Source organism: Silurus aristotelis (assembly GCF_946808225.1).
Source record: "Silurus aristotelis genome assembly, chromosome: 2".
Lineage (NCBI taxonomy): Eukaryota > Metazoa > Chordata > Actinopteri > Siluriformes > Siluridae > Silurus > Silurus aristotelis.
Genome location: NC_139575.1, coordinates 34,006,858 through 34,032,469, shown reverse-complemented (window position 1 = coordinate 34,032,469; position 25,612 = coordinate 34,006,858). Strand labels below are relative to the sequence as shown.

The 25,612-nt window shown below is 37.9% G+C and overlaps 1 protein-coding gene across 1 annotated transcript; it reads right to left on the bottom strand.

The window, feature by feature from the left end:
* Positions 1 to 168: 168 nt before the first annotated feature.
* On the bottom strand, positions 169 to 25,115 carry bmerb1 (bMERB domain containing 1). Its single transcript, XM_083522712.1, has 6 exons — positions 24,672 to 25,115; positions 15,253 to 15,373; positions 10,236 to 10,309; positions 9,267 to 9,381; positions 4,745 to 4,827; positions 169 to 2,195 (listed from the first exon to the last, which is right to left on the bottom strand). The coding sequence occupies exons 1-6, from the start codon at positions 24,748 to 24,750 to the stop codon at positions 2,077 to 2,079; spliced, it is 591 nt and encodes a 196-aa protein (XP_083378838.1). The 5' UTR covers positions 24,751 to 25,115; the 3' UTR covers positions 169 to 2,076.
* Positions 25,116 to 25,612: the final 497 nt, after the last annotated feature.

The window sequence follows — 25,612 nt, the reverse complement described above, 5'->3', positions numbered from 1 at the left end:
GTAACAAATTTCCTTCTGTCCACCACTGAGGATTATGTTCAGGTGAAGAAATGCGCCCTGGCTATTTCCCGAACTTCACCATTCCATCTACAAATGAATGATGGTGGCATCATGCTGTTTTTGTGTTCAAACCAGAATACCAAACGCAACATGACTCTCAAAACGACATCCAGAAAGATGCTTTTATTGGAACACGTATTTACAAATAATGTCTGCGTGCTTGTTTACTCACGCTTTACATAAAGACCTTTTGACACTCCGCTGCAAAGGACTTTTTTTTTTTGTGTAATTTGCAGTTTGATCTTTTGTAGCTTGGAAAAAAAGCTCACAAGCACTGAACGTGAACGATGAGGAGGTGAGTACAGCAACAATGTAAAGTACTTGCAAGCAGGAAAGTAACACATTAACACCCTGTGTTAATAGGAAAGTGTTCTGTTTACAGGTATGGAAACGAAATCTGACATGGCTGTTGATTTTTTTGAAGAATCACAGCAAGAAGATGAGAAAAATTTGCAGTAGATTCAAGTCAATTTGCAGCAAATGTTTTGCAGGGAAAATAAAAAAGATGGTAAGGTGAGTGTGCTAGCTGTGATATCGAGGTGCTCAACTGCAAAAGGGTAAGCACAGTACTCAAGCTTATCAACTGTGTGTGTGTGCGTGCACGCATGTGTACCCGTTAGTAACTTTTAAAAACAAGTAATGTCTCGTCTCAGAACCAATATATACATACTCAGCTTGTGCTCTTCTAAACAAACATTAGTACAAATCTTTGAAGTGGGGCAGCTGATTAAAGTGTTGGACTAAATTACAGCATCATAAACATTTCCTTATTCAATATCTTTCATAGGCTGGTATATTTCTTGTCTTTCTTTTGTCTTTTTGCGTGCTCTTTGTCATTCTTGTGGTCTTTCTTTTTTTTCTTTTTAATGCTCTCTCTCTCTCTCGTGCTCTTTTTAGTCCTCTTTTTCTAAAATTCACTCACACAGATATGTACCACAGACTGCACTACAGTTGTGAATACAATTTTTGTGGCCACACCCACTGACTTTTTCTGAGCACAGTTTGCACTCAAATTTGTTTTTATTATTAATTGTGAAATGCTTCCAGGTTGTTGCTTCCAGGTTTTTACAAGTAAATGCATACACACATCCTGTACACGTAAAGGATATATAGTAACGAGATACAATCGGTTATTGACGTCATTTTCTGCTCAAAATTTCATCACTTGCATAAAAGGACTGCTTTTCCATTCTTCATGTTGAGTCATTACAATGTATACATGTAGACATAGGCAAAAAATCAATCACTTTTGTATGGGCATCTTATTAAAAAAAAAAATGGCCAAGATTATTTGCTCAGAGTTTAAACATAATTTTGATTGACATTATTATTAATATTGTGATATCTTTTCCCCCAACAGTAATCGTTAAAAGCTTCACATTGTTCAGATCTGTTCTCTTGTGATGGCCATGTGTTTAACTTGAGATGTTGCCATAGCAATGAAAAACCACTGTGCCAGAGCTCCGATGCAAAAGATACTGTAGCTCCGTTCCAGTCTACCATCTCTATAGAGGTGAAATGGAGCAGACAGTTTTGTGTTGAAAAAGGAGCAGTTATGCACCGCATCCAGCTCTGTCTGTAAAACACACTCTAATAAATGCAAGAGATCGTTACTGAAGTGGAATTTGTCGTTCCAGAAAGCAAAAGTTTCATCTCCATAATGAAATGCATACAAGCGTTGAAAGAAGAGTTCAAGATTTCACCAAAGCATCTCCCCATCTCCTTACTAAATAAAACAGAATTCTCAAAAAGATCCAGCTGTTCCAGAACTCCGTTAAACTTCTAGAACTTTCTGAGTGGGACTCGAATCACATCACCTCATGTTTATATACACAATAAAAATGCTTTAATGCAGAGAAAATTATTTATTACATGAGTCATGGCACTTCTAAAATGAGCAATGGCACCACATCTGCTATGCAATGATATGAAAAAAAAAAAAAAAACCCTATAGCAACCTGATCAACCCCAAATAAGATTCTGTCTTCCTGAAACTAACTGTGGCATAGAGAGGTTTTACATGATGGCACACTGCGTAGCTCCACAGCAGTCCTTTATGACCGCTACGCTGCTCTTGGTGATGGACGGTTTGTTTGGTGGAGGTTCTGGGGTTGTTTTTTTCACTTTTGGAGGACCTGAGGAGGAGGAGGATTAGTCAGAAACGCTCAAGGACTATTGTAGCTAGATTTTATTTGTTGTATCCAAGTAATGTTAAACCGCCTATAATCATTACAGTGCTGTCTGCATATAATCTCTATTCGCCTTATACCTTGATTTTGGTTGAAACCAGAGTTGCATTGTTTTTAATACCAACAATCAAGCAGTTGACACAGTGACCGAGAAGCAATCGGTTAACTCCATGTGCATAATTATGGGCTACAAGTTAATATGCACTTCTTTAACCCATTGTGTAAAAGTTTTTTTGATAAAGGTTTTGACCATCCTTGTTACGACTTTTTTTTTTAATACTCTTATATACTCTTTTAAAAGAATCTGTTTACCTATTTTACACACTTTTGTACGCGTGCAAAACTGTTCAGACTGTTTGTGAATTGCTTTCGTTGCTAAAAATACTCAATAAATAAAATAGAAATAAATTAAATGTTAACAATTTGTGTTTAATGCGATTTAAAGCAAATTTAATTCTTCTGGCTGTTTGTGAATTGGATTGGGTACAAAAATAAAATAAAATGGACAAATAATAGAGAAATAAATCATATTAAAAAATTTATTTAATTGGAATATAAATACAAAAAAAATATTAAGCAATTAATAAATATACAATTAAAGTAAAAAAGAAAAGAAAGAAAGGGTTTCAGTGGTGCTTGTGCTTGAAAAGCAGAAAAAACTAAAATTCAACTGGAAACTGCTCCTGTAATTTTGTGTGTAATTGTCCATGCAAAACCCTCTCCATTTTGAAGCCTCTATAATGCCACGCTGTGCTGAATCGCCCCATGAGGAGACTATGTAAATGTCTGGAAAGCACTTTTCTCAATGTGATTAAACACACAATGAACACATAATTGCTCCTTTCGCCAGAAGGCATGTGAGCGTAGTGAGTGAGTGAGGCTCAGTGTGGCCGACCCGCTGACTCACTCCGGCCCTGTAGTGATCGCTAAAACCTCACCGCTGACCTTTATGCGATTTTGTTAACTTGCTGTGTGGCTGAAATGCAGCTCATGTCACTTAGTAAGCGTTCACTTTTACAAGAAAGTACACGGTGTATTGCATGAGAGATTCACTGAACATTTGGAAGATGCAGCTATTAAAGAACCTAGATGGGCACAAGACTGTACACAAGTGTTTATTGCCTAGACAAAGAACGGGTTCGAATGGGAAACCTGCAAAAGAAAAGTTACACATTTTGGAAAATTCTGTAATGATTTTCAGATCTGGATAAGTATGTAAAAAGTTTTTTGTAAGAATTTGAAAAGAGGCTACGTTTACACTAATCCGGATCAATTTGAAAATGGTGTTTTCATCAAAAAAATCCAAAACTGCTGAAAACGCTTACGTTTCCTTTACTGTGCATGAACAAAACGCAAAATGTTCCAACCTGCTATATTTCTGCACAGGTCGAGTATTTATTAACTTTTGTTCACTTTGGAGAGCGTTTTTTAAAGCTGCATTTTTGTTGAATGAAAATGCCATCTCATTGTGAACTGAGAGAAAATTATGCGTTTTCGAACAAAAAATGGTATTGGCCAGTGTGGACATGGCCGAAAGGTGTTTTTGTTAATGGACTTTAGTTCCGTGTTATAGTTTCTTGCTAAATTGCACATGAACAATCCTTCTGTTGCTTCTGTGGGTTTTCTGTTAATTGGTCTGAGCTACACTGCAGTATATAGTTGCTATAGTTTGAATTTAAAACCATTATTTCAGATAATTATGCAAAGTCTGCATTTTTTGAGTCTGGAAAAGTATGGAATTTTGAAATGAGAAATGAGAGGTTAGAAAAAAAATAGTGCTTTCTGTCTGCTATCCAGTTTGGATATTATTTTTCCAAACTCTCTCTGTAGGGAAACCTAGCGTTTTATTTTTATTTTTTCCTCTGATGTTTGACACGAACATTATGATGCTCTTGATCTGTACTGTTACTGAACTGTAACTGCCAATTAGATGTTGTAGAGTTAAAAGATATTTCACATTGCAATGTAGTGAAGTTAAAGTAATAGTCTCCCAAATGGAAATACTTCAGTAAAGTAAAGATACACGAAGAAGCTACTTATTACATTTACTTCGTTACTGTCCACCACTGCTTTCCACATGCATGCACTTGCATGACCGATTCAGATTCCTTCAACTCCCCTATGTAAATGTAGTTCATTCCGAAAAGTAATTTCAATAATGATTTGTCAAGTTCTGGTTGACGTCCACAAGCGAACATCTCCTAACTTTAAAACTCCTAAAGGTATGAAACTAATTATTTCATGGATGTCCTGAAACTCTGCCTTGAGTTCATTCATCTTTAAGCCAATATGGCAGACGAGAATTTACAGCCATCTATACAGAATGATCCTGTCTAGGTCTCTGTTTCTACAGAAATACCCATGTAACCACAAATCTTTGCTCTCTGGTTGCCTAATATTTCACAAGAACACCAAATGACTGCATTTTGCTTTTTAAAAAAAAGTGGGTTCCAGTTAAAGATGATTAAATGTGTCAGTGAATCAGGGTCACTCACTCTGTGTAACTCTGGCCAGTTTGTCCAGCGGCATGAGCTTGAGTCTGAGGAACTCGGCCATCTCTTTGTCCTCTTCCTGCTCCCTGTAGAGATAGAGAGCACTTTTGTGAATTACAGATGTGAATAAAAATCATGGAAAAGGAGACAGATTGAGAATTTCGGGAGACAGTAAATGAAACGGGGACTAGACGTGCCAGGAAAAAAGAGAGAGGGAGGGGAGGAGAGGAGAGAAAATGAGTGAAAGTGCGGTAGGAATGAGTCATAAAGCTGAGAACTGCGGCTGGGTCACCGAGGTGTTGATGAGCTCTCACTCTGACGAACACTGAGTGTCAAAATTCTCACAGAGGCCGCGAAACATTTTCTGTGTTATTTATTAATTAAACAGGAAGCATTTAAAAAACAATGATGATGGACAGACTGCTTAGTCAGAGCTCGGGTGCAGTTTACATTCAAGCTACATAGCCTGTGTTGTGTTACTGGTTTTAAACATGCTCATTGTGTAGTTTTGTATCGTGTAATTCAGTATATTCATTCCTGTTTTGTTGTCTTGATTGTTGTCTTGTTTTTTTTCATTTATTGATTCGTATATGCTCTGGGGGTTTATGGAATTTTTCCATTCTTCATGGCAAATCCTCTCAAGCTAGGTCGGGTTGGATAAGGACCCATAGTGGACAGCCATGTAGGTCTCTCCAGAGATGTTCAACATGGTTCAAGTAATTGCTTAGCCTGGGCCACTCTAGGACATTCACAGAATTGTCCCTAAGCCACTCCTGTGTTGTCATGTAGGAAGTGTGAACCTTTAGCCCAGACTGAGGTCCTGAGTGCTGTGGAAAAGGTTTTTATTGAGGATATCTCTGTACTTTGCTCTGTTTAGCTTTCCCTCCATCCTGATCCATTGCTCAGTCTCTGCTTCAGAAAACACCCCCACAGCATGATGTTGCCACCACCATGCATCATTTTTTGGGATGTAATGGGCTGGTGATGAGCAGTGCCTGATTTCGTCCAGACATAATGTTTAGAACTTAGGTCATGGTTTCATCAGACCAAATAATCTTCAAACACACTGTTGGCAAACTCCAAGAGGACTTCCATAGATTTTGCACTTTCGTCTAGCCACTCTGCCATGAAGCATAGACCAGTGGAGAGCTGCAATGATGGTTATACTTCTGAAATTTTGACCCCATCTTCACACAGGATCTTCAAAGCTCAGTCAGAGTGACCATCATGTTCTTAGTCACCTCTCTTACTAAGGCTCTTCTTCCCTGATTAAAACATTTTTGTGTGTTGCTTATGCATGCATTTTTTCTGAAGTTCATTTTATTATATATATTTTTTCTTTTCGTTTTCCCAAATATATTATTGATTATTATAACTTTATAAACATTAAACAGACAAAACATCTACACTGTTTTGAACGTTTAAAAGTCTTCGTAGAACGAGAATAATATACATTTCCTAACAAGTCCTAACTGTAAATGCTGCATCGTGTTAAAGCATTTCCCCCTGCATTATTTCCTGCATCTTATTTTAACAATTTTTCACTATGAATAATTAATGAGCTAGACAGCAAGGCGTTGTGCCTATGGCATTTGTTCGATAACCCGTGGAAATGTATAGTTTTCAGGTGTAAAAAAGGGATAAAGTTTATTCGAGTGGCTGGAGGTCTAGGATGCCCTGTGGGTTAATTAGCTTTCGAATGTATTACATTGGGAGTGGTGGCGCCAGCGGTTAAGGCGCCGGGGTCCCGATCGGAAGGTCGGGGGTTCAAGCCCCGGTATCGCCAAGCTGCCACTCTTGGGCCCTTGAGCAAGGCCCTTAACCCTCTATGCTCCAGGGGACCCTTACGAGAAAAATAAATCAAGGACCGTGACGTCGGAGCGATGTGGGGCCGCCTTCCCGTGGGCTCACCACCTGCAGGAGGGACCGTAAGGGACCGGTGCTGAGAGGATTGGGCAGCAGTCGAAGGCAGGGGCCTTGACAGCCCTATCCCTGGACACGGAGAAGTGTCCGGGGAATCTGCTTAGACTGCTGCCCACGCGACCCGAATTACGGATAAGCGGGAGAAGATGAAATGATGATGATGAAATGTATTACATTGTTAAGCCAAGGAGGCATTCCATCACCTCAGGGAACTCTGGTTTTCAGCTAATACTTTAGAGCAAATATTGAGGTTTGGTGAAAAAATCTGGGGACATTCATTCTCATATGCATTCGAGCCTGGGTATGTTGCTGCAGACTGGATGTCAGATAGGAACACACACTTGTTCATTTCGTTTCATTGCACACACATTCTCACACACACAATCAGTATTGGTGCAAATGTAAAAGTCGTGTGTGTGTGTGTGTTAGCGTGTTAGCAAGAGCTTGTTAACTGCCCAGAAAAACTGGGGCTCCCATGTGGTGCAGAGGTATTCAGCTAAAAATATGTAAGGGCTGCTTACCTGGCAACTACACTATATTTTTAAAAGTGTTGGGTCACCTGATATACATGTTTTTTTCCCAAACTGTTACCACAAAGCTGGGGGCAGTCAATTGAACAGTTGTACAAAATAAAATTATGCATTCACTTGAACTTGGAAACCCAAACCTGTTCCAGCATGGCAATGCCCCTGTGCACAAACTGAGCTGCTTGAAGATCTGGATTACATGATTTGGAAAGGAAGATCTTGAGTGGCCTGCTATAAAGCTCTGATCTCATCCGTACTGAACACCTTTAGGATAAATTGGAATGCTGACTGCACCCCAGGCCTCCTCACCTACATCAGTACCTGCCTTTTGTAATACCCTTGTGGCTGATGAACACAAATATCCATTAACACACTCCAAAATCTAGTGGAACGTCTTCCCAGAAGAGTGGAGGGAATAATAAGAGTAAATTGGGACTAAATGTGGAATGCAATGCTCAAAAACCTACTTATGACCAGGTGACCCAATTCTTTTGGAATTATAGTGTATTTCATTTAATGTGTTTTGAATGTGATGTTGAGAGAATAAACACATTATAAAATATAAACATATCTAAATATTTAGAAATATATTACCCATGAACTTCTAGTTCTGCTAATTGTTTCTGACTCTGCAAAAACTGCTGGATAACTTAGATAAATACATGTGATTGGATGAAAAAGGAGGATCTGTTATATATGCAGTGATTATTAGTTACTGAACTACAGTATGTACTATTATGTCCACTGAAATACTTCACTCATGCCACACTGAGACCATGGTGTGCTATTTAGCAACGCCCGATCTGATTCACCCTATTGTTTTATTCATTGTCAATCAGAGCAGTGCTAGCTATTTACAGCAGTCTGTATACACACATATGCAGAATATGTCACTGCTCGAATAATAAAAAGGTCATTGTTCTGCCCATAAGAGATACAGGATCTAAATGTAGAGCCCTGATCATGGGGAAGTATTATCCTTTAATATCCATTGATTTACAAAATCTTCTCAAATTGGATTTATTGGCCATCTAAACGAATGCAGACACTGAAGGACATGTCTGGTTATTTTTTAGCAATATTTTTTCCAGCTTCTGGTTTGCTGTCATTACGAGAGCGGCCTCTAGAGGCGAATCACTGACACTCCGTGCTGTTTGTTTTAACACTTGAGACTGTGTGCTGCATGGAGAGGGCTATATTATATTTCTTTATAATTTATTTCTATATAATTATATTTATTAATGAATATATTTATATTAGCACATTTTTATGATTCAGTACAGTTTGTCTATAACATTCCGACAGAAAACACGCAAACAAAAGATAATTACAAAAACAACCTCCTTTCCATCAGAAGTAGAGTTAGCTCCATGAATCTTTTATAGTTTCTTAGCCATCTCTCCAGCTGTAAGAATTCACACTGATGACTCTTGTGGTCTGCCATCTTATACGTTCCAACTCATTTTAATGATTTTTCATCTCGGCCATTCTTCGTTATCTAACACGAGTTTTTATTTTGCTGCCTGACAGCCCTGATTAGCTTTTTGTCATCATCTGGTATTGTTTGAGTTTCCTAAATGAGTGCTTTGGATGATTGCGCAAATAATTGATATGCAAGCAATGCATCTGTGTGTTAGCAGTTAATAGATTTGAGATTTTCTGGATAATTTATGTTTGGCACTGTCACAGAAAGGAGAAAAAACACTTAAATTCAACTACAGTTGCATGATCATATCTACAAATGGCCAGTATGACTCCTTCATGGTTAGAACAAAAACCTGCAATTTGAGGATATGACCGCACACCCTTGACCTAAATAAAACTCAATTTGTCAATATGTCACACCCAGGGTTAGTCTAGACCTGGTCTGATTTTGCAGTGTAAATGGGGATTAAATCCTTTTTGATGCCCCCAATTTTTTTTTTATTAAATGGGCTAGTGCCCTTATTATCCCTGGAACACCATGTGTAGGAGTAGGAAATGGCGTGTGTAACAAATCAGCACCTCCAGACACCACTTTTCTCTACCTGTTCTTTCTTTTGTAGTTATTTATTTAATCTCACTTTTAGACACACCTCAATCTCTCAACCTCAGCGTCGTCCACCAAGAAATCCCTCTTTTCCACCAGCTTATGGATCTTCTGAATTAGTTCTTCTTCCTTCTGCCGGTTCTTCTTACTCTTTTCCTTTTCTAGGTTAACAGAGAGAAGAAAGACAAAAATGGTTGATAATAATAATAATAATATAATAATATCTATTGTATTATCATACCTGTCCTGTTCAGTTCTCACACCTATTCTTATCGCTATTGTATTATTGTAACTATTGTATTGTCATATTTTTCTACTAATTTTTCCCTCTTGATTTTCTAATTTAGCTGTGATTGATAAAGAGAGTGTACACCATTGTGTACCAATGGCTATGTACTATTATGCCGTCCTATTCTCATAGCTGTCCTATTGTCGTGTCCGTTCTATTCTCAGAGCTATTGTATTCTTATGGCTGCCGTTTTCTGTGCAGCTTTTGTAATCTCATATACCTGGTATACTTAATCCATTCTGCATGACCAATCAGCTTGTACTATTGATTTCGCCTTCAGCAATTATCTTCAGTATATCTGTTTATCCAGGTCATTTATCGCTTTTTTTTCCACGTAGATACACATATACATTCATGCTAGGTGAAGGGCAGAGGATGTAAAGGACAGGAAGTGCCAGCTCAGCTCTTTTCATGACGCGAACATGATCCTGAAAGCATTCTCTGAGTAATGAAGACATGCACACAGATCTTTTTTTCTGTCTCTTTGACTCCCTCACGCTATTAGACAATCTCACAATGACGTAACATGCACGGCCCTTATTGACAGCCACATAAAAGTCTGTGTGACAGAAGCCATAAAACCACACACCCCCCCATTCTGCTACGGCTTGTATATTTAAACCTCAATTTAGTGGCACTCCATACCCCATATCCAGAATCATCTCGAACAATGGAATATGAGTGAGAAGCGTTGTGATTCTTGTTACTCAAGGCAAGGGTACAAACCTGGCACTGCCACAATCTTACGAAGCTCCTGCTTTAGGTCCATGATGTCTTTACACAGCTGAATATCATCCATCCTGGCAACAGAAAAGATGTTTTGAGGAAGGAGTAGGGCTGAGCCATATGATATTTATTACAGTGCAACACAGTATATAAGTTGCGAGACATGATGCTTCAACTCGGCAATGAAATGTAAATATTGAGTAATAAGTGATGTAATGAATTATTATTTTGGATTTTTTTTTTCTCCTTTTTAAAATAGCATACATTTATCAAAATAATATAATAATAATTATTATTATTATAAACAAATGCTGTTTTCCAACTATTAGATGTCCTACAGTAGTTATTGCTTATGAATTATAAAGTGGTTGTATGAGAATGATGGGAGTAAAATATTTTTTTTTATATTTAGTCTATGCATCCTCTGCTCGGCTAGACTTCTGGGTCAGAGCATCTCCAAAACTGTAGCATATGTTGGCTGTTCCCAGTTTGCAGTGGTCAGTATCTATCAAAAGTGGTCTAAGGAAGGAACAGTGGTGAACCAGCGACAGGGTCGTGGGCAGCCGAGGCTCATTGATGTAGGTGGGGAGAGAAGGCTGGTCCTTGTGGTCCGATCCAACAGACAAGCCCCTGTAGCTCAAACTGTTGAAGAAGTTAATGCTGTTAATGCTCCACGGTTTAGAACTCAGGACAGATTGGGATAAGTCTTTAATTAGTTCCCTTGTCATATAGCCATGATTAATGACGATCTCAGATATTGAAATGTTTTGTACAGTTTTTTTGGATTATGTACAATATCTTGTACTTTGAACACACACTATATGGACAAGCGTTTGTGGAGACCTGACTATAGGATTCATATGTATTTTTTGCGCATCCCACAGTTTCACATTTAATCACCATTTGCTGTTTTTTATAATCTCCACTTTTCTGGGAAGATGTTCCACTAGATTTTAGATTGTCTTAGTGGAGATTCGTGCTCATTTAGTCTCAGGAGTGTTAGTAAAGTCAGGTATTGATGTAGGTGAGGAGGCCTGAGCTCTATAGCACTCCACTCAAGATCTGACACTCTAACCAATGTTAAGCAATTCTTCGTGGCACAGAGACATTGTCATGCTGGAACATGTTTGGGCTTCATAGTTCATGGAATATTTAATGCCACCACACCAAAGACATCCTTTACAATTGTGCCTCTAGCTTTGTGGAAACAGTTTGGGGAAGAACTATGGTTACACAGGCACCCCCTCACTAGACGTTTAGCTTAATCCATTAATAATACTCTAAACTAGCTCATCATACATTATTACATTATTACATTATGGTAGCTATCGATTTTTTATTTATTGGTTTCTGCGCAGTAATTTGAGGCAATGATTAGTTTACTATTTCAGAAATACAATTTTGGTCACCAGGTCACTTTACTGTGACTAATTCACCAGCCAGTCTTGCACAAAACTTGAAGCATCAGAATAATGTGTGTTTGCACAAAACAGTACAATAGATCTGTAGTGGAAAATTTCTAAATCTGCCCAACACTGAAATCAATTATAAATAATACAAATAAGACTGTAATAAATAACACACTTTCAGCTTCTCTGCTGTTGTGTAATGCTGTTTGTCAGCCGTTGCTGGAGGTCGTGGGTGGACATCAGAGCCGTGACTCACTGCCCAGTCTTCTTTCTGATTTAACCTCTGTAATACCGAAGCAGTCACACTGGTATTGCTGCCTCTTTGTGGTCTCTTCTTTTCCTCTGTTTGTCAGTTTGTCAGTCATCCTTCTTTCTTTTTCTCCATTCTCCTCTCCTCACCCTGCACCGCAGTGACTGCTACCAGGCGCTTTAATCCACAGCAGTAGATGACTCATCCACTCTCTTTTTTTTCCCCTCACTCGTTCTCCACGAATTCTCTCTATTTCTCTCTGTCTCTCCATAACATTGAGTCTTGACTTCTATCTCTCCATCTTGCCCTTTTTTTTTTTTACCTTTTATTCTTTTATCTCTTTGCTCCATCTGTTTTGTTCTGGTCCTCCATCTCCATCAGAGAGAAAGTCTGTGCGTATGGGTGTGTCTGTGTATGAGCTTTGCAGTGTTTTGTGATGCACTAAAGCACTGGCTGCCAAGAAACATTTACTTTGTATCCTCAGGGGTCCCATTGACGCCGTGACCACAGCGAAACCCTCCATGTCCTCATAACCCGCAAGCAGAGCCACGTTAAACACAATCGCATTAAAGTGATGCGATTTCACCTCGTTCTCCGCTCCAGAGAAGAAAACAATTAATTGAAACAGAGAGCAGACAAATCGTGACATTGGGATTATAAAGTTTGGAGTTCAAAATGAAAGTTTGATTAATGGACCGGATCACAAAACTTGGGAATAGGAAACTTTTTTTTCACAATATAACCATATTATAATAGAATTTATCGAACTAGATTAGCACCTACAAATCACTACATCCTCTAATACTGTACTGTACTTCAACTTTGTGCATTATTAGTTACATACTGTTTATCTGGAATTCCCTCCACATTCTCTGGTTTCCTCTCATCTAACAACATGCTAGAAGGTAGATTGTCTACTTTAAATCCCCCTTTGGTATCAATGAGGATGTGTATATATACACTATATATATAGTATATATACACTAGATAGATAGATAGATAGATAGATAGATAGATAGATAGATAGATAGATAGATAGATAGATAGATAGATAGATAGATAGATAGATAGATAGATAGATAGATAGATAGATAGATAGAGTAGATATGGATTTTTTTTTCCTTAAAATACTTTTTCGGATTGGATAGAGATCATTTATTTTTAAAAATGAGTTTTCTGTAAGTTGAATGTGATGTCCTTTCTCCTAGTGGCTGCCTTTACACACAGTCTTTTTTCTCACACACAATTTCAACCAGACTGTCACTTTCTTTATATAACTACAGTCACGATCTTGCCCTTAATGCTCTTTGCTCAGATTCTGCAGCAACAGTGCTATATATCATTTATTTTTATTATTATTATTATTATTATTTTAGTTCTAGTTTTTATTTTTTTTTCTTTGTCTTCTTCCCTTTAAATTTTCTGAGAGAACAAATCAGGGCAGCCTGACCTAAAAAAAAAAAGGTTTTGTGCAAAGCAAATATGTGCTTTTTGAATATCCCATTTCACAGTTCGTCCCTATTTGCTGTTATACAGTAATAAACTTAACCCTTCAGGTGTTCCACCAGATTTTGGGTGCTTATGGAGATTTGTGTTCATTCAGCCGCAAGGGTGTTAGTAAAGTCAGGTACTGATGTAGGTGAGGTGAGGAGGCCTGGGGTGCAGTGAGCGTTCCAATTCATTCCAAATATGTTCAGTAGGGCTGAGGTCAGAGCTCTATAACAGGAGAGATCTGAGATTTCAACCCATATAAAGCATATCTTCATGGAGCTGGCTTTGTGCACTGCTGGAACAGGTTTGGGTCTGCTAGTTCAAGTGAAGGGAAAATACTTTTGTGTTTGTACTTATTCCACCTGTCAAAAAAGTTTTTTCTGAAAATGTATGACCATTATGCACACTATCAGGTAACCTGTAGACCTGTGCATTTATGCATTCCATCAGCAAATCATAGAGGTGGTAGCTTAGTGGTTAAGGCATTGGACTTTGGATTTAAAGGTCTTGAGTTCAAATCCCTGCCACAGCAAGCTGCCATTCCTGGCCCCTGAGAAAGGCCCTTAACCCCTGCTGCACATTTGTATGAAAGAGATCAAAGTAAGTAACTCTGGAATAGGTTAACTGCCAAATGCCATAAAGGTAAATGTAGATATGGCAGCATTTCAATACATAAGTTGAGCAGGTTGCGTCAAGCTTCAACAGGAACATTGCGGTAGCTCAAAAAGCCAGTGGTGAGCATCAAAACACACAACATATCAAACTCTGCATGAACAGCAGATCTTCAGACCTCATCCGAATCCATTCCTGTCGGCCAATAACAACGATTTAAGGATGCAGTAGGCTGAGATTCACCTCAAATCGAAAAGAAAAAAAAAACAGCCGTTGTTTTTCCACTTGAATCTTGCCATTCTTCTCTAACCTCTCTCATTAATGAGACATTTTCACCCACAGAATGGACACCTGCTGCATGTTTTTTCACAGCATTCTGTGTAAATGGCAGAAACAGTTGTCTGTAAAAAAACAATCCCAGGAGATCAGCAGCTTCTGAAATACTCAAAGCAACACAGGAATCAATGTCACTCGCCCCGGTGTGAATATCAACTAAAGCTCTCAATCTGTATCTGTATGATTTTGTGATTTGCGCTGCTGTCACTTGATTGGTTGATTAAACTGTGTGAATGTGTTCAGGCAATCCTAATAAAGAGGATGGCAAGTGTAAGGTATGACTACCTTACTGAGTTTATTTAAGTGCCATGGATGAAGGTCCTTTCTGTAGTCCGACTGCCTACAGAACTGCTTTTAAAGCTGACATTTTTTATTAATTCCATGGAGTTATTCTTGTTATATTGAAAAACTGGGTTTGATTTCGGTTTCGTTGTAAAATTAATTTCTGTGTGGACTTCAGGTTCAGTTCGGTTTGCAGAAGATCTGGAAACAGTCAATATCATAAATATGCTAATAGAGTTGTTCATTGCATTTCACAACAGACACACACATGCATATATACATGTAATCAGTTTTGCAACGCAAATTCGTTTGGTAACGTGCTGCATAATTCATTCTCAAAGAGATTAAATGTGCTTTTAGGCTAAATTAGGCCAGGATTAAAGAAATGTTCTTTTACCTCATGCATAAATAACAAATAAATTAGAAGCAGTGACATTAATATAGCATTAAACCAAAATATGAAATGCCTAGTATTAAAATTAATCTTTGTCTGGATCTCCACCAGACGCGTATCCATCACGCGGTGTGTTATGTTTGAGCTTATGTCAGCTTCAATTCCTGTGTTGAATTAGTGCCCACACATTCACACACACTCCCTCAGACAGCTAGCAAGCAGCCAGTGATTTGTGTTTCTTACATAAAACGGAGTTCAGACTCCCTTCTGACGAGCACCTCCCTGAGCCTTTGGATCCTGGCCATCTCCATCTCGATTTCATCCGGAGACATGGAGCTCTCAGCCATGGAAACGTCCATCTGACCTGCAGGGGGGAACAGAAACACTGTGCGCATTTGTGTGTAAAAGACGTAACAGTGACAGCGTATACGTACACGTACTGCATAGGTGTTTACACACACCTGGAAGTATATATTCTTAATCCTAATCTGATTTACAGTTTATATACATTATGAAACACTTCAGGAAGTAATGAAAATAACAGAGTGATGTGCCTGCAAAGTGGAGTTAGTGTTCACACCCTCAAGTTGATTGTCTTTCAATAATGTCCAATTTTCTTCTTTTTCTTCTTCTTTTAGTTTCTCCTGTTTGGGGTTGCCACAGCGGATCATCCGTCTCCATACCACCCTGTCCTCTACATCTGCCTCTTTCACACCTACCTGCATGTCTTCCCTCACCACATCCATAAACCTCCTCCTTGGTTTTCCTTTTTTCCTCTTTACTTGAGCTCCATCCTCAGCATTCTCCTACCGATATACCCCATGTCCCTCCTCTGCACATGTCAGACCCAATCCTTGATGCAATCCAACCTCCAACTTCAACCAGTCTGTCAATCCTAAAGTGCCCACCCTAATCTCCACTCTCCTCCACTTCTCCTTTTCCTGCTGTCTCTGTAGACGCCTTCCTCCTGTCCTTCTCCTCCTTCGGCCAACTGTAGTTCAATTTCCACCGGTACCCTGTTGGCTAACAATTCTTGTAGCGGTCGTTGGTAATCCGGGCCTCGACCGATCCATTATGAAATTCAGGTTTGTGATCCACATATTTAATTTGGCACATGTTTTATGCTGGATGACCTTCCTAACGCAACCCTCCCCATTTATCCGGGCTTGGGACCGGCACTAAGAGTGCACTGGCTTGTGCAACCCTAATGGCTGGGTTCAATAATGTCCTGTTTTTTACTCCATAAACTGTTGTTCCTTTAACAGCACCTCTTTTTTTTAATGGATTAATAATACAAAAAAAAAGCCATTACAATATTCCATCCTTTACAATATTTTCCAGGCAGAAAATTCAAAGCTTTGCTTTGACTGTAAAATCATGACTCCTTTCAAAGTCTTTAAACAATTACTCAGCATTCACCGTACATATCTCTGAGTAAATTTTATAAACAAATCAAGTGTATTAATATAAACCTGTGATTTGGCTTGTAGCTGGAACTACTCTCTGAGCTGCTGCTATGGAAAATTCAACACCTTCTGACCAATCAGATATTTATTAGTGTATTGGCTGAATGTACAGCAAACAGAAAATCCAAACACCCAATGAGCAAGATTACAGTGACTTAGTGTGTGTGGGTGTAAAGCACCATGCTGATAGATCTTTTTTCACACTTCATCATGAATCAGCAGGACTACATCAGAGTTTTTCATGAAACTGTTTACAAATAATAATGATGTAAGACAGGCAATGATATCATCACTTTACCAATTGCGGCTAAGGCCATATGCTCACTATTATTTTCACTTATTTCAAACAAGATGAGATGTTAGTAGAGTTTATTCAGTCTAGCTGCAAGTCAAAAAGTCGTTCACATTACATCACCATAGCAATTATTGATGCTCTGACACAGATATCTGGCTGATACAAATATCTATTTCTATCATCTGTCGTTCCACTTACATAAGGCACACACTCAACCATACACACACAGGTCTATCTATCTCATAGTGGTTTGGCTTTCACCAGTTGAAAATATTTGGCACATCTTGAAACAAAAAATACACCAAAGAAGACTGTCGAGCAGTTCCATACCATATATCAGGCAAGAGGACAACTTTCCTCTTCCAAATCTCAAACAATCAGTTTTCCCAATTCGCAGACGTTTACAGACTGTTGTTAAAATAAGAGGAGATGCTACACAGGGGTAAACATGAGCCTGTCTAATCTTTTCTGAAACATTTGCTGACAATCAATTTCAAAATTCCCTTATTTATCTCTTAAAATGCTACATTTACTCAGTTCAAGCATTTGAAATATTCTATTGTGGATATAAAAATAGGTTTGAGATTTGCAAATCATTGCATTCTGTTTTATTTACATTTTAGCCAGTGTCTCCAATGTCTTTTTTTTAATTGGGGTTGCATTTTACAGGCGGCAAAGAGCAATTTTAATGAAGCATAAGTCATGAAAATACCTACAGGCATCTCTGTGGGTGCTCCTTCAGCAAAAAACAAGCAATTTTTGTAGTCGTTTTAAACACCTAAGTGGTACCACAAATCCGATACCAAGACTTTTTCTGAGGGAAGCTTGGAAGTTAATGAGCAGCAAACTTTTCATTACGTCCAGGGAGAGTACAACGATTCCCCTTCGAACCCAATACTTATGACGATGCCAATATTACAGACAAGCCTTATAAAAGTGTTGTATAATTTGATGTTGTTCGTGGCCTCAGCTTTCAGATCAGAAGCTTCTTTACAGTTATCTTGTCTCTCAAAGTACTGGAGCAGAAACTTTGTAATTGGCCATAGGGGAGATATGTGAGGGAGGTATGGTCTTGCAGAACTGTAGCTTACGGGAGGAGTAAATTACAGGGAGAGCATGAGAAACACTGCCAGCATAGCAGCTTTTACAAAAGGCTGATTGCTTTATAAGGCAGCAGGGTCGGGAAACAGAGTGTATCGGTATTATAAGATTGCCATCTTTGATAAGAAAGATATTTCTTGCTGCTTTCATTGCTACCAGTCGGAGGACACGTGCTGAATGTAAATCAAAAGATGTCTGCGTTGATGTAAACATCTCTCTGGCCTGCCGCATGAATATTTTAACCAGCAGCAATGATTCACGTCAACCAGCACTGACTCACTGACTCAAACTGCCAGGAGGCGGGGGCTTCTGCTCTCAGACTAAATCATCTGACAACTGGCTATGTGCAGACGTAGACTACACACACACACACACACACACACACACACACACACACACACACACACACCTCTTGTTAGAAAGCAGTAATAAAGCCTTATGTAATATAAAGCCTCAGTTAACTATGAAATATTATATCATGCTGTCATGCACACCCAATGTTGCATAGTGACCTTTATCTCTGTTGTAGTATATATATCTTGAGTATAAGTAATATAATAGAGAAATATATCTTCTGTCAAAAAGCAAATACACAGCACCGATCTTCATCTCACAGTGAACTGTGAAAACTCTCTTTTAAAGAGACACTTTTAAAATATTCATGTGTTATCGCTCCTTTTTAAACATTTTTCGCTCTACAGCAGAATTGCATTTCTTTTTTTCTTTTAACAAAATGCTGTATTTTTAGCTTAAATGTTCTTCGCAGGAAGCCAGTCGAAGTGTGCTCACTATCTCATTTACTTCACAATTTATATTTTATTAGATATTGAGTGGTCAAATATAAGAACTGCAACAACCACTAATAGAAGCCCACTGGGGCATGGATCACGCTGCCCTCTGGTTTATAAATAAGGCCAGAGTGTTTATGTCAAATTGTACCTCTGTACCACTAGACCACATATATCTTGTTTTATAGCATAACAATAAGAATTTAAATAAAAAAATTTCCATGGTGTTAAGAATATATATATATATAAAATACTGCATAAGATTTATTGGACGAAAAGAGAATAGAGTGAATAAAGTCTGTATAAGTAACGCGTGGCATCAAGGTGATCGACTTTTTTGCAATGCCTGAAAGTTTTGGGCTGGTTTTATTAGTTTTTATAATTTAGTATGACTAAGAACCTGGTGCATCTGTACAATGGATGATTGTAAGTTGTCATTATAGATTCCAATAGCATAAGTAAAATATGACAACATCTCACCTTAATTGTGTGGGTTTTTTTAGGTTCTTGTTATTTACATCCTGCCACACTAGAATCTACGATAACAAGCCAGTAATGAGTAATTCTTGTCTGTAAGGCACTTTGCAGTAAAAGCTCTGACAAGGCTTCCCCTTCTGCCTTGTTGGAACCAAAACACGACAATTCATTACTGTCCAAATGTGTGCTCTTTTAGAGCAGTTGATTTGTGTCCAAGATCCGCACAATATACCCAACACTCCTTTTCTTTTTCATGCTCTTCAACCTGCTGTTTTGTTTTAATTACAGCATGCTCTCTGTTCCATTACTAATTAAACGTCTTTTGTTATCAACAGTCCCGCTGAGTGAAGAAACAAATATGCATCCACATAACACACACATTTTCTCTTAAGCAGCAAATACATGAGAGGACAATATTTATTACAAGCTTTAACTCTAAATATATATGATGATTTCTTTCGGCTTCTCCCATTAGGGGTCCCCACAGCGGATAACTTCTTATTCGTGATCCGCATGTTTGATTTGGCACATGTTTTTACGCTGGATGCCTTTCCTAACACAACCCTCCCCATTTATCCGGGCTTGGGACCGGCACTAAGAGTGCACTGGCTTGTGCAACCCTAATGGCTGGGTTTAACTCTAAATATATATAATTTGGACAAAGGTATTGGCTTTTTTAGCCAAATATGGTTCTTTACCATACAACACTGTTATACAATACTGTTAAAAAATGCCTTTGGATGCAGTAGCATAAAATTTCCCCTTTATTTGAACTAGAATACCCATACCTGTTCCAGCATGGGTTGGGAGTGGAAGATCTTGATCTGGCCTGCTATAGAGGTCTGAACTTAACATATTTGGGCTAAATTGGAATGCTGACTGCACCCTTCTCACCCTACATCAGTATCACATCAGTGGTTTTAGTAATGAGCACAAATCTCCACACGAAATCTAGTGAAACATCTTCCCAGAAAAGTGGAGGTTATTATAACAGCAAATGGGGACTAAATGTGGAATGGCATGTTCAAAAAGCACATACGAATCTAATGGTCAGACTTTTTTGTCCATATACTGTAAATGTTTTGATTGATAGACTGCATTGCATTATAAGGTTATTTCTAAATGCCAACTGCAGCTTATTCATCTAATTGAATCTGTGGTTATCTGCAGATGCCATCATGTATTAATGTCACACTGTGGAGTTTTCATAACTGAGACCCCCCCCAACCTCACATATATTTTTGAATCTTTTTCCATCTGTTTCTCGCTGATTCAATGAAGCTACAGTGTGTTCTTGAGGAAACAGTAGTTAGTGGCCTACCACTCCCACTCCTCCCTTTTTCTAACGAAATCCCACACAAAAGACTGGGAATGTGCCAGCTGCTCTGAGCCGAGCAAGCCTATCTCACAGAGGACAGTTAACAAGGCTCGCTAGATACGCACGAATGGCACCAATCTGCAGCTGGGGCTGTTCACGTGTGCAACACGTGCAACAATATTATCAGTCATAATGTGTATATGTTCCATGTTTATTGTGTGCATGCTTCTATACTGTTTATGCTTTCTGTAATGTTCATATGATGTGACATGCAGCTGCATTTGTTTTTGTTCTGGTCTTTATTATTGACTGTCATATTTTATTCTTTATTGTGAAGTGTTCCTGAGCTTGGGAGACGTGCAATATAATTGTATTATTATTATTATTATTATTATTATTATTATTATTATTATTATTATTATTATTATTTATATTACTAAAGCATAAAGTAATTTGGAGTTACTTATTTAATGGGAATTCCAGAATTCAAGTACTGTTTAATGTGCTATCAAGTTACATAGCACTGTAATAGTGTACTTTAGTTAAATGCCTAATTGTTTGTGTAATAACACTTTCATGTGGGTTTTGTTTGCCTTGTTTTGCATTTCTATCTGCCCCATTTCTTTGTATTCTGGTTTGTGTAGACATTTCATTAAATTTACATTTGGCAGATGCCTTTATGCATAGAGATTTATAGTAATCTTATTTATACAACTGGGCAGTAAAGGACTTTGCTGATGTCCCCTACAGTGGCAGCTTTGGCAGTGGTGGGATTTGAACTCATAAAGTCAATGTCTGTAGAACTCTGAGCTTCCACTCTTCCTATAAAGAAACGCCTGGATGTTAGCAAGCAATGAGAAAAAGAAAAACATTAGCATTTATTTTTTTATGCTGATTTCTTCCTTTTTTTATGCAGATCTCTTTAGTGCACAGCTGTTTTCAATGTCTTATTCTTCAATGAGATCCTTACACAGCTGGATCTGATATCCGACTATGAATTACACAAGAACATCACCCAAGTAAAAATAAACCTCTTTAGAGAGCTTGGCTAAATTCGGCTATGCATCAAAGCAACAAGAAATACAGACTTCCTCTAATTTCAGCCTTTTTTTTTTTAAGGGTACTGCTTTTTAATGTTTTTTTCTTTTTTTTCTTTACAGCTCGAGCATTCCACATTCAGTTCAGGAAGAGTTTTATAATTAGGAGTTCAAACGTCGTAGCGATGACGGCCTCGGATGAAAACCAGGTCAACAGAAAATTATCTTCTTCTTTAATAAAATTACAATCAAAGCAACTTGTCATGCATTCAGTCAAATTCGACTTACTATATTTATTTATTTTACAGCCGCCATTTAGCTGAATGTGCATTTTTTTTCTCTTCGATGGGGTGGACATGAGGTATGTGCTGACAAAGAAACTGTGTTCATAATATAAAAGAAGGCGAATTTATCATTTATTTACACATAACAGGTAATATACTAAGAAGGAAAGTTACAGCAGTGTATTTACAATGTTCTATAATTTATTGTACAGCACCTAGTTAGTGTCACTTTCAGGTACTACTTTAGGCCACACCCACTTCTGTTTTCAACTTTAAACACTAAAGGGATTCCCTTTTTCTTATGTGTTACCAAATCCAGTCCAAGCACAGAGATGATCTGTTAAGAAACTTGCACCACAGTGGAACCAGTACAGTCCTGGGATTTGAACCGACACCCTTTGGTTTAACAAGCGCTTCCCTTCTGAGCTGCTGCTGTCAAACCGAATGCAGATGCTCAGTGCTATTACCGTCACTGTGGTGTTTATTGAGATGAGTTGTGTATCAGCTCTGCTTTTACTGCTGCTGCTTCGGCTGCTGCGCTAATCCTGAACATGGCCAGGGCTAAAAATAGAGCCAGTTTCTTCTCGCTTCATTCTGATGAACTTAACATAGCTTTAACATCTTATAGTCTTCTCTGCTGCCTGCGCCTACTCAAACACAACTCAAGATTTAGTACCGGCATGAAAACTGTTTTGTCTCAGTTTCCAGGCAGAGTTAAGAGGGTCATAGTGTCACATGTTTTCCATGAGGAGTGTGTGCTAACGTGCATTATCAGATGACAAAATTTGGCATTTGGCATAAAACTCTATTATAATTTATTACATTTTATTAAATCATTTCTCAACCAGTTTCCTAAACATATATTTAAAAAAATGTTAAATATAAAAAAAGATGCTTGATACTGTATAAGTCCTCAACCACTGCTTTATAAAAATATGATTTCATTTAACAGTTCAATCTACTGTATTTGTTTAACAGGGCAACTGAAAACATATGTTCATCTGAAACCCATTCCAAGGAAACTGGGAGTGAGGTAGCAACCCACCATACACACACATTCTGATCAAAACATTGATGTAATGGGAAGCTGGAGAACACACAGAAAACTCATGTAGACATTAGAGACATACGAAACTCAGGTTTCATCAGTGTTAGGAAGAACACATAGTAAGACAGTACAGTTACCACACTGTTTAAAAAGGTAGTGGAAATTTCCTTTGCCTTGTAAATTCTGGATACAGAATAATGATGACATAAACAAATACTTCTGTAAAGAATAGAGAAGAAATATCCTAAATTATTCTAAACTGCTATCACACATTTCACCTCTCTCTCTCTCTCTCTCTCTCTCTCTCTCTCTTTCTCTCTGCCTCTCCCTCTCTTTCTCTCTCTCTCTCTCTCTCTCCCTCCCTCTGCCTCTTCCTCTCTCTCTCTCTCTCTCTCTCTCTCTCTCTCTCTCTCTCTCTCTCTCCCTCCCTCCCTCTACCTCTTCCTCTCTCTCTCTCTCTCTCTCTCTCTCTCTCTCTCTCTCTCTCTCTCTCTCTCTCTCTCTCTCTCTAAACACACAATAATATGAAAACAGACAGACAATCAAACAAACAAATTTAAACAAACTTTAATCTTGTGTGCAAGACGTAGCAAAGGATGTATTGGGGCTGCTAAAATAAATGCATTAAAAACGCTGAAACGCAAATTCATTTTTACAGCACAATATTTTAATAATGTGTAATTGATGCTGTGACCATTTTTCTTAAAAAAAAAAAAAACTTTTACTGATGCGCCAAGTCTCAAAATCAAGCACCAAAACCGCCATAATGCACACATCCGGCAATTTAAAACCGCCCGTGTGGAAACAGCAAAGGTTCGGTTTGGTGTCCTGATGATTTTTCATTTAAAACACAGTAATTACTTTAAACATTTACAAGAATATTTTGCTTTCAACTCTATGTTGAGTCTGGTTTCACTAATAATAACATAAAGTATCCATAAAAACTTGAAAAGTATTAATTTAAGGTACATTTAGAAGAAATAAAAATTTGCAATTAATCATGAGTTACCTCATGACAATCATGCGAGTAGATATTTTACATTTTATATATTTTATAAAATATAAAAAAATGTGTGTGTGTGAACATAAATACAGTAATGTATATATAAATATATATATTAATTACTGTTTTTCTCTTTCTTTCTCTCTTTCTATCTATCTAAACCTAACTGTCTGTCTGTCTGTCTGTCTGTCTGTCTGTCTGTCTGTCTGTATGTATCCATCCATCCATCCATCCATCCATCCATCCATCCATCCATCCATCTATCTATCTATCTATCTATCTATCTATCTATCTATCTATCTATCTATCTATCTATCTATCTATCTATCTATCACCAATTCCAATCCAATTTGTTCCTACAGTGTGAGAATAAGTGCAAGAAAAAATCATGGTAATGTAACTTTAATTTAATTCATAATTAATATTATTATTATTATTATTATTATTATTATTTTATTTTTTTTCTTTTTTTACAATTGTTACTATATTCTTTGCCAGTATTTGCAGTCTGATTTATTTAAAAAAAAAAACACACAAAACACCCATCACAAGGTCTATAAAGAGAATACCTACAGGACTGTATATTGTTTATTAAGTATGCATGTATTAGAGAAGGACAATGATTATATTCACATTCACATGCATGGCTGTACAAGTAAATATAAAGGGTGGTGTGTTGAGCTGAACTGAGTGTTATGATGAGAGCGTCATTGCTCTGTCCTGTCAAACACACACAAGCGGAACAGCAAAATATTGCTGAATATTATTTTCATCTGCACGCTTTTTATATGCACAATTCACACACACATTCACGAGCTCAGCATTGCCTTATTTACTGTCCATACCTTCGTCTTTGCTCCATTTGGTCTCGCGCACGGCGCCGTAGCTCCTCTCGTTGTCCGCGATGGACTTCTTTAATTCCATAACAGACGTGGGCTTTTGTTCTTCTCTACCGAAACAAACTACGTAATTCTTTGGTGTGTGTGTGTGTGTGTGTGTGTGTGTGTGTGTTCGTTCAGTCCTCCGCCGTTCCGTTTAAACCGTGTTGGTTCCACCGGATCGCGGTGCTGCGCATCCTCGTTCACAGACAGAGAGACTGAGAGCAGCGCTCTGGACCTGGAAGAAGGCGTGAGGGATGCAGGGCGCATGCGCAGTTGGATGAAGGCGTCAGGGACACGAGACGCAGTAAGGAGAGAAGGCGTGAGGGATGCAGGGCGCATGCGCAGTAAAAGGAACGCGTAGAAGGGATGCAAGGCGTACTGGTGGTGGGAACGACGCCTGGGTAATGTACGGCGCATGCGCGGCATTCACTGCATAAAGAGCCACGAAACAGGAAATCGATGAAGTCTATAATCTAAAGAATATTAAAAAAATGTTTGAAGTTTGTTTGATGTAATAAATGTATACAGTTGTTTATGCTGCAGTTATGATGACGAATATATAAAAATAATAACAATTAATAAAAAAAATAATATATTTGAAATATGAAATGTTTAATATTCGTTATAATATTAAATTGCAGCATAAACAAACATGTATACATTTATTAAATTAAATAAACATTATTAATAATATTAATAATAATAATAATAATAATAATAATAATAATAATGTATCTAGTAGTATCGTTTTAATATGTCGCCCCCTACTGCTTTCGAGGTGAATTGCAATGTAAACAATATTAAGAAAAAAAATGCAAATAGCTTTTTAATGTTTAAAATAGAATAAATTTTTTTTTTTTTTTTTTTACATAATGTAATTATTGTAGGAATTTAATGACTTTCCA